This window comes from Ictidomys tridecemlineatus, chromosome 10, assembly GCF_052094955.1.
Source record: "Ictidomys tridecemlineatus isolate mIctTri1 chromosome 10, mIctTri1.hap1, whole genome shotgun sequence".
Classification (NCBI taxonomy): Eukaryota; Metazoa; Chordata; class Mammalia; order Rodentia; family Sciuridae; genus Ictidomys; species Ictidomys tridecemlineatus.
Genome location: NC_135486.1, coordinates 31839563 through 31853947, shown reverse-complemented (window position 1 = coordinate 31853947; position 14385 = coordinate 31839563). Strand labels below are relative to the sequence as shown.

Here is a 14385-nt window from a genome sequence, read left to right as displayed (position 1 = left end):
CCACCCTCCCCGCCATTCTGCCCATCCCCCTGGACAGGGAGGGGCTCCCCACGGCCTTGCTGTGGCCCAACCCTCCCTCCATCCTGTGGAATATGAGCCTTCCTCCTTAACATCAGACCAAGATGTAACAGCTGCTGGGAGCGAGCTGGTCCCCTCCCTTCCCCAGGGTGAGGGACAGATGCTCTGTGTAGAATTTCTTCAGGGAGACAGCCAACAAGGGCATGCTTTCTGTTCCTTGAGCTTCCTAGCCAAAAATGGGGGATTCGTCAGGGGACAGCTGCAGAGGCACGGCTTTGGGGAAGCCCTCCCCAGAGCACAGAGGGCCCAGGAAGACTTCTTGACTCGCACTTGAACCCAGCGCCCACCCCAGGGTATGGTGTAAGAGCAGGACTTTGGACACCTGACGGATGGACCTGGGTTTGAGTTTCAGCCTTGCGGCTTCTTCGCTGTTTGAATGTGGCTGCTTCCTTTCACAAGCAGTTTCCTCTTCTGCGGCAGGGAGACAAGCACCCTGCTGTCTAGGGTCCTCCTCGCGGGATCAATGAAGCAAGGTGCACAGAGTTTTCCCTGCAGTGCCCGGCAAACTCCACCAGCCCTGGAATTGCTAGTCCCTTCCCTTACAGCAGAGCAGGAGCTGATGACTTTCTGTATGTGCAGATTCACCATGGGCATCCGGGCATCACACAGCTTCCCGCACCCAGGAGCCCCCGTTCTGGAAGATCTCAGTGGAGGGTTTCTTTCAGTTTAGAATCTTGAGGCCCTCAGCGGTTCTGACTTAGGCCTTTTCATAATCCGAGAGAGCAGGATGTGAAAGAGATACGGGGCTTGGAAGAGAATAGGACTAGGGGACGAGAGAGAGAGAGAGAGAGAGAGAGAGAGAGAGAGAGAGAGAGAGAGAGAGAGAGAGAGAGAGAGAGAGAGAGAAACACTGAGAAAGCTAGACACACACACATTCTACAGGCACACACTTGGGAGCCAGCGAGAGCTCACAGTCTAAAAGGCCTGCCTAGTCCTCCCATGGGGTGAGGTGTGCTATACCTTCCAGTCTCCAGGAGAGAAGGCGTGCCCCTCAGCCAAGGCATAAGGGCATCTCCTACCACTTCCAAGACTTCCCACTGACAGGAAGTGATTTACCTTTTCTAGTTCTCAATTTCTTCATCTGAAGAATGTGAATAATAAATCCCTGAACTTCTTATAGGGTTGTTGGGAGGATCCAAAGTGCTTGGTGAGGTGCGAGACAAGGGTGGGGGAGGTAGATAAATGGGGTTCTTTTCCATGTGGGCCACAAGAAACACCTGTCCCTCCAGACTCAAGGACCACCTGGGACCTTGAGTGGTTGCCTTGGCAACCCATGGCTTGGCTAACTCCTACTTGATCTTTGCTTTCAGCTTTAATGTCAATTGTGCCAGGAGGTCTTCCAGACCCTTAGACTTGGTCCCCTTCTTGCAAGCTTCCCTTTATAGCACTGACCCGGAGTTGAACAGTGTGGTTGGTTGTGGGATTATTTGTTCAATACCTGTCTTCTGTGCTAGAGTCTAAGTTCTGTGAGGAAAAAGAGCATGTCTCTGCTGCACACCATCTTGTCACCAGCATGTAAAAGTGTCTGGCATCCAGCAGGTAGGTGCTCCATAAAACCCTTGCCCAGTGAGTAAAGGTACTGCCTGCACCATGCCTGCCCTATGCCTCAGCCAAAACCTGATGCCCAACACCATCCATCACACCCTCCCTGCCCAGTGGCTCCTTGTGAGAAGCAGGGAAAGGGGGGAACCTCCATCACCACTTATTATTCAAGAAACAATGACTCCCTTCTTCCCAGCCTCCTAACACAGCAGGCTCCACCCAGCCTCCAAAAGGCTGCAGGTGAGTAATCACTCTGTTTATTTATTTATCTCTGCACAAGGCTGCCCTCTGGTGGTTGAACATGCAGGAGGTTGGGAAGGATGGCAACAACCGCGGCCAGGAAGCAGCCAGTCGTGCCAAGCTCCGAGACTGGCAGGTGAGGCTGGGAAAAGGTCAGCACTATCAAGAGGGTGTCCAGGTAAAGAGTTGGATCAGCTCTCCATCTTCTGATTGGCTCCCTCCAAATTTAAGCAGGTAGGTCCCAAGATATTAAGGAAGGTTCCCAGAGACTTGGGAGGCTAAGGCAAGAGGATCACAAATTTGAGGCTAGCCTAGGCAATTTAGCAGAACCCTCTCTCAAAACAAAATATAAAAAGGGATGGGGAATGTAACTCAGTGCTAAAGAACCTCTGGGTTCAATCCCCAGTACTAAAAAATATTAAGGAACATTCCACAGAAACCCTCCTCACCCCAAGTAGGGCAGTGTAGGGGTAAGGAATGGATAGTTTAAATAGCTATTTCTCTCTCTCTCTCTCTCTCTCTCTCTCTCTCTCTGGTACAGGAAATTGGACCCCAAGGCGCCTAACCACTGAGCCACATCCCCAGCCCTTTTTTATTTTTTTATTTAGAGACAGGGTCTTGATGAGTTGCTTAGGATCTTGCTAAATTGCTGAGGCTGGCTTCGAACTCACAATTCTCCTGCCTCAGCCTCCTGAGCTGCTGGGATTGCGGGCATGCGCCACCGGCTTTATTTTTTCTTTTCTTTGATGTTCTGGAAAGCTTGAGCAACCAACTCTCTTAAAAAATAAATAAATAAGTAAACAACAACAACAACAACAAAACCCCGCAATCTGTAGCATTTTAAAAATCTTTTACCATGGCCAACATCAAGTAGCGAACACGATGTCACCAAACAAGGAATTGGGAGAAGATGCCCAGTAGTGCATCACTGTATGAAATCTCCACCACACCGATATCTCACACAAACAACTTCAGGATTAATAGTAAAACAATTGAGAAGCAGTGAGTTTTGAATATTTACTACATTTATGTATTTTGATGTGATACATTTAATTGTGAGGTTATATAATATAATTTTTCATAATGACTGTGTTTAATAACTGGTTTGCAAAATTCTGGAAAATTCAATCTTGCAAGCCTTCTCGTTAGTGAGTGGTTCCAGCACAAGACTGCTTCCCCCCTCTCTCTTCTTCCCCCTCCATCCTCTGCTGCATTTCGCTGAACTCCTCTGTCTCCTCCTCCTCTTTCATGGGTTTCCTGGCATTTGGTGTGGATGGGAGGGATGGGGAACATGGAGAAGATCTCTGTGCAGACACTGCAGTTCTCTGAGCCAGCAGCCATAAGGTGTTAAAGAAAGAGGAGGGAGAAATGCAAATTTGGCTACTGAAGGACACTGATGTGTGTGTGAGTGTGTGTGTGCGTGCAAGCGCGTGTGGGGGGTGGGGTGGGGAGTAAGGTGGTGATTTTTGCAACTGGAGCATGAGGCTCTCTAATGCTTGGGCTAAAGACCCCTGTTTAGACAGGTGATTTTCTATGTGGCCTTGGGTGCCTCCAAGGGCTCCTAACTTGGAAGAGAGGGAGGGACAGACTAGGTGAAGCGGCCTATGGGGAGCCGAGGCAGGCAGAAGTAGGCGCTGGGGAACAGGCTCAGGTTGATGGGGTTCCCGTCCAGCCGAATGTCTTCCAGTGGCCTGCGGGTGTGTCTGTGCTCCACAGGGTCACAGAAGGCGTCTGTCTGCATGGTCTTTATCATGTTATTCTGGAAAGAACGCGCAGCCGCTGAGCACCCTCCCAGGCGCTCTGGCCCCAGGCAGCACCCAAGGTGCCACCAGCCCTTCCCACCAGCCCTGCCCTTCCTGTGCACTTGGGGAAACCGAGGCACCAGAGCCCAGACCACACAACGAGGGGTGAGAGGAGAGTCTCAAGCAGGGAGAGAGGTGGGAGAGATTAAGAGGGGTGAAGGATGGGAGGGAGAAGGAAGGAAGGAGGCAGTGATGGGAAGAGAAGAAGAGAAACAGGAGGTAGGAAAAGGGAGGAGGAAAAGCAGGTGGATGAGACGAGATGAAGAGGTAGAAGAGAGGGAGTGTTTTCAAAGGAAGAGACAGAGAAAATCAAACTGGAGCCATGGACCACCATCTAGACGAGACCATGTTTCCCACACACCTCTGATGCCCAGGCCTTATGGGGCCCCCTGCCCTGTTATCTGCTGTCCACCCTTTGCACTGGCTGTGGCCACCCTCTGCCCTGGCTGCAGCCTCCCTGTGGCTGAGGCTCCTCACCTGCAGGTGGAGTGAGCGCAGGCTCAGAGGCAAAGGCCAGGGGATAGAGTCCAGCTGGTTGTCTGCCAGGTAGAGAAACTGCAGCTTCTCCAGTGCCTGCAGGGACACAGAGAGCATGAGAGGCTAGTGGGCCCATAGGGCTCTGGCAGAGAGGAGGTTCCTGAGGTGGCCGGGGTCAAGTGACCCCCTTCCATTCACTCAGGGTTTACTGCTGTGTGCAGTGCTCTGTAGTGGGCTCTTTGGTGGTGGTGTTGGGGAAGCTCCGACCTTTAAGGAGTTTACGCACACTACACTACCTCTACCTATCCAGGTGCTGCTGTTTTTGAGGTGCAAGCAGCTAGAGGCATGGCAGGGGCTGTTAGTGACAGCTATGGGGAGCAGGGGATGGACAGGGATAAGGTAGAGGTGAGGAAGGACCAGGGGACATTTCAGCTCAGCCTCAACTTCTCTGCCATCAGATGGGATGTTTTCCCCCAGTGCAGATGTGTGGAGCTTGCTCGGGAGATGTCAGAGAATGAAAATCCAAGGCACACCCAGACCAAGGGTGTGTGAGCTCGAGAGCACCTTCAGAATCAGGTAGGCAAGTCAGAGAAGGATTTGGGATGAGATAAGCCTTTGGGGGCTCAGAGAGCAAGGAAGAATAATAGCTAATGTTCACAGAGCAGCTACTATCTATGTCATCTGCCCGGGCTCTGTGTAAGTGCTGTTTTACTAAATCCTGCGGCCATTGCGGCATGTAGGGGTTATTACTCTCAATTTGCAGATAAGGAAACAAGATCAGAGAGGTGAGATGACTCACCCATGAGTCCCTCTGGTTCCAAAGCCCCTGCCTTCCCCTGGACAAAGGAACAGCCCTGAAGGCAAAGAAGTCCTCCTAAGACGAGACGGTCAGGCTGTGTCTCAGGGCTGGGACTTGGATCATCAAGTCCAGGGGGCTCTGTGATCACCAGACCCCAGCTCTTCACTTTGAGATGGGAAGACTGGGGCCTGAGGACACCCCAGGGGAGGGTTCTGGTTTCCCGGAAGTAGGGCTAGTAGCACTGCACCCAGAAGGCTGAGGGTGGAAGGTGATTGGGAGAGGGGAGAGAACAGGAAAGTCTGTGCCTTCACCCGGTTTCAAAATGGCAGCTGCTTTATTTGATTTCTGCTCATCCTTCCTCCTCCTCTTCCTCCTCCTCCTCCTCCCTTTCTTTCTTCTCCTTCTCTTCCTCTTCCTCTTCCTCCTCCTCCTCCTCCCTTCCTTTCTTCTCCTTCTCTTCCTCTTCCTCTTCTTCCTCCTCTTCTTCTCCTTTCCCTCTCTCCCTCCCTCCCTCCCTCCCTTCCTTCCTTCCTTCTTCTTCTTCTCCTTCTCCTTGTACTGAGGGTTGAACCCAAGCTTCTCTACCTCTGAGCTACCTCCCCAGCACTTTGAATTTTGTATTTCAAGACAGGATCTAACTAAGTTACTTAGGTTAGTCTCAAACTTGCGCTCCCCCCGGCCCCCCCCCCCCCCCCCCCCCCGTCTCAGCCTCCCGAGTTGCTGGAATTACAAGTGAGCACCACCGTGCCTGGATATTTGATGCTTCTAAACAGTTTGCCAAAAGAGCCCACCATAGTCATGATTGCTGAACTACAGGGACACGTGTCATCAGGTAATTCTGCCGTTGTACGAACATCACAGAGCGTATTACATGAACTGAAAAGGCTACAGCGTCACTAGGTGAGACAATCTTAGAAATGAAGAAGATACTGGGCTTTTGAAGGCCATTACTAATGTCCAGCCAGTATGCATGCAGGGGTCAGCCTTGTCCACACTGTGCTTCACTTCTTCAGTGGAACCGCACCCTCTGTTCTTCCTAATCCTGTCCCAGGGGGGCATATGTTTTTAATTTGTTGTTTTTAGATACTAGAGTATATTTTGACATGTTATACATACATGGAGTATAACTTCCCATTCTTGTGGTTGTGCATGGCGTGGAGTTACACTGGTCATGCCTTCATATATGAGCACAAGACAGTTATATCTGATTCATTCTACTGTTTTTCCTATTCCTATGCCACCCCCTTCTCTTCATTCCCTTTTGTCTGATTCAATGAACTTCTATTCTTCCCCTCCTCACCTTCCCTTATTGTGGGTCAGTATCCACGTATCAGAGAATATTAGGCCTTTGGTATTTTGGGGACTGGCTTATTTCACTTAGCATGATATTCTTCAGTTCCAACCATTTATCAGAAAATGCCATAATTTCATTCTTCTTTATGGCCGAGTAATTTTCCATTGTGTGTATATACTACATTTTGCTTATTCATTTATCTGTTGAAGGTCACCTACGTTGATTTCATAGCTTGGCTATTGTAAATTCAGCTGCTACAAACATTGATGTGGCTGCATCACTATAGTATGTTGATTTTAAGTCCTTTGGTTATATGCCAAGGATGGGATAACTGGGTCAAATGGTGGTTGCATTCCAAGTTTTCTAAGAAATCTCCAAACTGCTTTCCAGAGGGGTTGCACCAGTTTACAGTTCCACCAGCAATGTATGAATATACCTTTTCCCCCACATCCTTAACAATATTTATTGTTACTGTATTCTTGATAATAATCGCAGGAGGGCATATTCACATCCTATAATTTAGCCTTTCCCATCAAAACTAGACAGACAGACAGCCAAGGACTCATTGGATTGACTCTCTTGAAAACTGGATAATAGAGGATTACTTGTTGATGGTTTTTTTTTTGGGGGGGGATGATATTTAGGATTTAGGGTTAGAGTTAGCACTTTGCAAGCCAAAGCCAAAGGCATTTGGGGGTGGGGTCTGGCGTTTTGGGGAGCAGATCCTGGGAGTGTGCTGAGGATGCAGGTGTGCAGAGAGGTGAATGGAGCCGACGCAGAGAAAGAAGCCAAGACAGGAGACACACGCCCCTCAGAGGAGCAGGGAGCCTGGTTTCTTAGCATTGATCCTGGTTTTGGCCCCCCATTCCCAGTAACAGGCTCATGAGGCCTGATAGTCCTGGGTGTCCGAGGAGGCTCTTGAGATGGCATGCTATGAAACTCCCTTTCCTTGAGTCAGAATCCATTTCTTCCAACCCAAAGTACAAACAGAAAAGGATAAAAAATAATCATGGATTTTTAGACCTCAGAACACCCTGGAGGGTGCACCGCGCATGATGAGGGTGGGGGCAGGCGGCATGTGGTGGTCTGAGTCCCTGACTTACCCTAAAGGCCTCCCGCTGTATCCCCGAGCTCCGGAGCCGATTCAAGCGGACATCCAGGAACTCGATGCCACTGGGCAGCAGGGGCAAAGCCACCAACTGGTTCTCTGGAAGGATCAGATCCTGCAGGGCAGGCAGCAAGCGGAGGGCGTCATTGTCAATGGAGGAGATGAAGTTGCTGGTGAGGTCAATCCTTTTCAGTTTTGCTGAGGGACATTGAGAGAGAACAAAGAAAGATACTGGGACACATTATCTTTCCTTGCACCCTGTTGGATGTGCCTGGGTATCCTGCTCCATCCCTCTCAAGATAAGGGAATTCTAACCAGCTCTCTCCCTGCAGTAGATCCAAACCAGCAGAAATTACAGTCTAAAGGACCCCTTGGAAAAGCCTGCGGATTCGTCAGTACCTTTCCCTGGATTCTGGGTTGCCCACCTTGGATCCCACTGGAAGAAACCTCTGAAAGGCAAGAACCAACTAGCCCGGGAATCTCTGGACCCATCCCACCTGGTCCCCAGCAGCGTACTGAGCCCTCTGCACTTTTCACAATGGGCACCAAGGCTGGAAAGGCTGTGGGTGATTGGCAATGGAAGCTGAAGTGGAGCCCGGGTCTCCTATCCTAGGCAGGACATGAGGCCTAGAGCAGCCAACAGCATCAGTAGGTGGAGGATGATCTGGTCCAGAGGCCAGCAGAACTACAGGTGCTGGGACATACTGAAAATGTTGGCTTCATCCCACCTTCCCTGCCCAGATGTTTATGGAAAAAAAAAATGAGAAGAACACTTCTACCACTTAAACTCTTCAAAGAAAGGAATTAGAAGGACTTGGAGGATCTTTCCCTTTGACAGCTGGAGAGACAGAACTAAAAGGGAAAGACTAACACCCAGGTGGGCTGGGGCTGAAGCTCAGGGGTAGAGCACTTGCCTAGCATGTGTGAGGCCCTGGGTCCCATCATTAGCACCACATAGAAATAAATAAAGGTCCATCAACTAAAAAATATTTTTTAAAAAGACTCACACAGGTGGGGGAGAACAGTGTCTGGTCACTGTTCATGTGGCCAGGTGCAAAGGAAAGGAACCTGGTGGCTCCCCCTCCCCTTTTCTCAGGGCATTACATACTCAGCCCTTTGAAGTCTCTGGTCCTGATGTGGCTGATGCGGTTGAAGCGGGCGTACAGATAGGTGGTCATCCGGGGAAGAGGAGGAATGTTCTCTAGGTCAATGTCATCACAGTACACAGAAGATCCGAGGCACACACAGACCAGGCAGGTGGGCAGGCCTGGCCCAAGTGGAAGACAGAACGAAGGGAAACCCCCTGATCAGACTCCCTTCAGCCTCTGAAGCCCATGGCTCCTGACCCAGGGAGTATCTGAGCCACGTGTCCTCTTGATGGCCTGCGGGTTGCTGTCTAGAACCAATTGGCCTGATGCAGCCAGATGGTACTGACGGCTCTCAGCCTGTCCCTCAGCCCTCAACCTAAGAGAATCAATCAGCTTTACCTTAGTTCCTACTCAGTACTTTCATCAGACCCTGGTCCTTTGTAGGTTTTCCTGGGTCTATGTGAGCATTTCTAGGATATCTAGTGGCCTTTTTTCCACAAATCTCCTCTCTGGTCTCAACAGGAACAGTAAAGATGAGACAAAGCCAGAATTCAGCGGAACAGTCAGGGATTGGTTGCTGGGTCTGCCAGCTGCCTTTGGGAAGAGCAGTTGGACATGTTCTCTGAGGCTCTGAGAAGCACAGTAAGGCCCAGACGGACTGGCCAATGCCCGTGCCACATCCATCTCCCCTTCTTACGGCAGCAGCACCCCGATTTTCTACTGGGAAACAGCCCTCCCCTAGGCCCCGTCCATGGCCCCACCTCTGTATCCGGCACTCCTGCGGCTAAGGCAGTCCATTCCAACTCAGACCACCTTTAAAAAGTTGGGAAGACTGTATTGGCTCAGGCCCAGGACCCTACGGGAGGCTCTGTCAGTTGTTCTCACAGGACAGAAATTCCTGTGAGGCCAGTATTAGCCCGACTCAGGGAAGCACTACGGTAGCAGTAACAGCCTCAAGATGAAGTAGCAGTTCCCTGCCAGCAGTGACCAGCGGGGCTGGTAAAGCAGGGGCCCCAGGACCCTTCTTATCCCAAGGCCTTGAATGGCAGGTCCAGCTAAGGCTCTTTACTGTCTCTTAAGGGTTTAATAGCTTCTATGGCTCTGCAAGGTCACGTATCCTGACCAAAGGCCTTGGCTGATGCTCCAGTCCCCCAGGAGCACCCGCGCAAATACCTTGAGAAGAGGGATGCCGAGTGCAAGCAGGCCCAGAATGAGCTGCTTCCTTCCGATGCCCCAGTTTCTGGTCCCCAGCAGCGTACTGAGCCCTCTCCACTGGCCACACCAGCATCCCTGGCTCCAGAAAGGCTTTGGGAGGGAACGGGGAGGGGCTGGGGCTGCTAAGGAGGTGAATGTGAGGCTGAAAGCAGTGACTGCTTCATTGGCCCCCATGCCAATGACAGCCACGAAGTTATTTATTCTTCTCTACAGGCTTTTAATTGTCTCTAATCTAATTACCACTCAAGTTGCTCCCTGAGTGATGCTGTTAATTAGGGTAGGGTGGCTCTGCAGGGGCACAGGGAAAGCTTGCAGTTGCTTCACCTAGGAAAGCCAAGCCCCCCCGCCCCCCGCAATGGCTATCTCCCCTCCTCTCCCTGCTGTTAGGTGCCAGCCTTGACATTCTGTTTCTACTCCTGACCACACTCCACTTGGGTACCACCTGGTGCTGGGTCATGGCTGCCGGGCCTTGGACCTACAGATATGATAACCATTTGACTGTGTACTTACCATGGCTGGCTGGGGAGCCCAGTGGGCCTGGCAGAGTAGGCTTGGTCATCGTGGGGTTTGACAAGGGTGTCCCTGGAGTCACCTTGCTCTGGGTGGGACTGATCCTGGTTGGAGGAGCCAGGCTGGTTACCTTAACCTGGAGACACAGCACACAGCATACCATAGGCTGGATTTTGCCCACAAAGGACCTAACTTTGGGCTTTAGAAACCTCAGTGACCCATCTCAAACCTGCAAAGAGTCACTGTGAAAGAGGACGGAGGAAGAGCACCAAGAGTGAGCCAGGAAGGGACCTTAAAGAGTATCAGATCCACATGTTCATTAGATAGATGAGGAAACTGAGGCCCAGAGAGGGCAGGGACTCGGATCAGGGAGCCAGTCGGTGCTAAGGCAGAGCTAGCACCTGGGTCCCCAATTCCCTAAGCAGGTGCTCCTCCATGCTGACCTGGCTCACAGCACCCACAGCAGAAGCTTCAAACTGGAGGACAGTCTAGGAAAAGAGATGCAGGTGATATTTCCTTTTGGGAGAGAATATGAGGACTTTGCTGACCCTTACCTCAATGAGGCACACTGTCATACCTGACAGCCTGGGAGGGACACATGACTTCTAAGGGGGTGAGGGGGGTCCTTCTAATTTGCTATCAATATTCTGACTGGAGGTTTGTGTTCTCTTTCTTAATATCATGTAGGTGACAATGTCCTATGGAGGGTCCTATACCCCTTACAGAGAGTTGGAGGCTTGAGAAGCCTGCATCTGGGGCAGGTGGAGAGGGGCCAGGGGCCTGGTCTTGCAGGGTATGGTCAGTTTCGTGTCCCTCACCTCAGCCAGCTGGTCCCCGTAGTCAGCCAGCTCCTCATAGCTGCTGAGGTCAATGACCTCACTGTAGTCATCCGGGCTCACCATGTAGCTCCCCACATGCAGCTCCGAGTAAGGATCGCTTTCCCCATAGTGGCTCTGCTCCTCTCTCCTCCTCTGTTCCTTCTCTGGGAGAGAAGCCGGCCCTGCCTCCTGCAGCACCAAGGCCAGCAGGCTCAGGAACAACGTGGAGAGCCTCATGAGGGGCCTGGGGGTGGAAATGGGGTGAGAACTGGGTGGAATCACTATAGCACCCATCCTGGGGGGTGCACATGAGGAAGAGCGGCTGTCTGTGCCTGGTGGGAATGGCTTGCAAACTTCCTCCCCTTCCCACCATTCATCATGCACGCTTACTCAGCTCCTTCACTCCACGCTCAAGCTCCCTAAAGGCTGGGCTATGACTGGGGACACCCCCAGCACCTCTTCCACACACCCACACTGGTGTTATCTCATACAGCACATGCAGACACCCACATAATCCTGATTCCTCATCACAGACTCACTCACCAAAGCCCTTTATCCATGCACCTCCCAGCGCTCCCGGCATGCATTTGTGCATCTGTGTAGATATTCTCCCTTAACTGCACACTCAAAATATAACAGTTAGATACTAAATTAGATTTAGAGAAACCCTCAACCTCAAGGAGTCTTTTGTAGTTTGTGTGTGTGTGTGTGTGTGTGTGTGTGTGTGTGTGTGTGTTAGAGATCACTCAAACATGCATTCACTCAACAAACATGTATGGGGTCCTTGTTAAGTTCCTGACACTAGATTTGCCTCTGGCAGGGGCAGAATGAACATGGTGTGGCCCTTCTCAGGAGCACCTCATCTGTTTGAAGATATGGACTTAAAATTTGACATGCAATGTAAAGAATGTTAGTTCATAAAATAGATTGAGAGAGGCAACTTTTTACAAACCTATTTCTAGAAATCAGAGAATTCTTTGTGTGTTGTAAGAGAGTAGACACATCCAGAAAGTTCCTTAGATATCTGTACATCTGTGTATGTGTGAGCGCACTGGTGACCATGCCCATGTGCGATGGTCACGTGAGTGTGAATGTTCATTTATTTAGCTCACCCATGTTGTACAGATGGACAGAGAGATGTGTGTGGAATGGCCGTGGATGCATCCATGGAGAGTGGATACACAGACACAGCAGGTGTGTGACTGATCACACGGCCCTCCCCAAAGTCCCTGCACACATTTCTAGTAGACCCTCCTCCTCAATTTCAGCTGGGCAAAGGGCTAAGCCCCCAGCAGTAGCAGAGGGGCACATTTCACCTCACTTCCCATTCCTTACTCCAAATCAAACTACGTGAATTTTAAATAAACTGCTGAGGCAGAGTTCACTACCCAACCAGAAGCCTCCTCCAACTTCTGCAGCCAGAGGCCTAGACTCCCTCCGTCCTCCCTGGCCCAGCCCCAGCCCTTTCCCCTCACCTGTGGCCCTGAGGCCTCCAACCTTGAACCTTACCCTTTAGATGCCCTTTGGTTCCAAATGGAGGCCCTACAGCGTACAGACAGAGGGACTCTGATGGAAAGGGTGGCTGCTGTGGGGCAGACGCTGGGCAGGAGGACAAGCAGGCAGGCAGGCGTGGGTCCAATCAGACTTCTCATTCTTTGTGATGTCCTGCTGTTTCCCCTCCTCTTTCCTCAGGGGGTCCCCAATTCCATTCCTTTGCTGGATCAAGGAAATTCTTCCTCTCTCTTCCTCCACCGGCTTTGCCACCCACCCCCTCTCTTTCTCTTAACTGTCTGCTCCCTCTCTTTCTGGCCGCCCTCCCGATAAGGCCAGGTCTTTGAGGGGCAGGCCGTGCCCACCCTAAAATGAAGGGGCCTCACCCTCAGATTCTGAACTTTCTGAGAAGGCTGGGTTGAGGGTATGTGGAGGGCTGGAACTTGCCTTCCCAGTTTTTTTTTTTTTTTTCCCCTCTCCAACCAAAGAGTGATGAAGATTGGCTTCATAGATGGAATCGAAAGATAAAAAGAGGCTGAGCCGAGGAGTGCCAACCAGCCCCAACACCCACAGTCCCTGAGAGGAACCATATTGAACAAAATCACCAGCGGGAGGGTCTGGGCCTGCGGGATGCAGAGAGATGGTGAAGAGGGGGTGGGGAAGGATTCGAAAGCCAACTTAAAGTTCACAGATGATGATCAGGAGGAGGATGCAGAAAATTCTTTAAAACTTCTAGGAAGAAAGGACATGGAACCAGAAGTCTCCTCCAACAACTCCAAGGATGGGAGTTGGGCTTGGACACCAGAAAGGACTTCCTGATCATAAACACTGAAGACCCCACGAGGAGCCTTTGGGGCTGGCTGGGAAGTACCTCCTCCCCTCAAAGATGTTCTTATCAAGAGAAATTCTTCTTTACTTGGTGCCTCAGACAGGCGGTGAGTGGGTGTGGCTAAAATGTTTCTCTGATTCTGCCAGGCTCTTCCCTGATGTTCTCTGCCCCCTGTTCCCTCCCACTGGCTAATCCTTTATTCTAGCCGCAAGGCCAACTGAGTCTAATCCCTGTATGGAACAGATGAGGAAGCCAAGGCTCAGAGAAGGGCGGTGACTTGCCCAAGATCACTCAGAGCCACACCCAGCACCTAGATTCCCTGAGTCTCACACCAGAGTTTGCCTTGGTTTGTAGGATTTCATCTTTTCGACCTCATCCCAGGGAGCCCTGAGACCATGTGTCTCTGAGCGCTCAGAACAGATGGTCTTGGCAAACTCATCTCTGCCCTGGTCTAACAGGTAAAGGGGCAGACCTCATAGCCGGTGTGGGAGGGGGCCTTTCCTCAACCCAAGAAAGCTGGGCACCTGAGAAATGTACGTTCCTGTGCCTCTGGCACTTCCCCACCCTGGAGCCACACCATCCAGGGTGGAGGGAGGTGTAGTCCTGCAGCCAGAAGGGATCCGGGGAAGCAGATGGCACATTTGGCAGACTGTGCTCCTCGGCTTTCCTCTCCATAGCCAGGCCAGAGGACCTGTGTCCCCAAGGTCGATCTGGGAGCAACCCCCCTCCGGTCCCACACTTTATTCCAGCCAACGCTACTGTTCATTCATTCCCCCGCCACTTGCTTCCTCCCTCCCTCCCTCTCCACTCTCTCATGACACCCTCGCAGGTCGCGATGCCCTCTGCCCTGCGATGAGTCCTCCTCCGAGCTCCCTCCAACCTCACGGCCAGCCTCGCGACCGCGCATGCGCCGGCTGCCTGACGCGCGCCCCCGCATCCTCCGCTGGGAGCCACCTTCTGATGCAGGCTCTGGTCCTAGACTCTCTCCCAACTTCTGTTCTCGCTTTCGCAAGCTCGCGGTTACACACCGGTTCCCATGGATTTCAGGGAGTGGCCATGGACATGTATGAGTGACCTGCGTGGGAAATGGCCCA

At 51.5% G+C, this 14385-nt stretch overlaps 1 protein-coding gene across 1 annotated transcript; it reads right to left on the bottom strand.

Moving 5' to 3' along the window:
• Nucleotides 1-2704: 2704 nt before the first annotated feature.
• Nucleotides 2705-12872, bottom strand: LOC144367014 (opticin-like). The gene is made up of 7 exons (XM_078022204.1): nt 12481-12872; nt 10972-11215; nt 10154-10289; nt 8449-8607; nt 7336-7538; nt 4140-4235; nt 2705-3619 (listed from the first exon to the last, which is right to left on the bottom strand). The coding sequence occupies exons 1-7, from the start codon at nt 12621-12623 to the stop codon at nt 3449-3451; spliced, it is 1152 nt and encodes a 383-aa protein (XP_077878330.1). The 5' UTR covers nt 12624-12872; the 3' UTR covers nt 2705-3448.
• Nucleotides 12873-14385: the final 1513 nt, after the last annotated feature.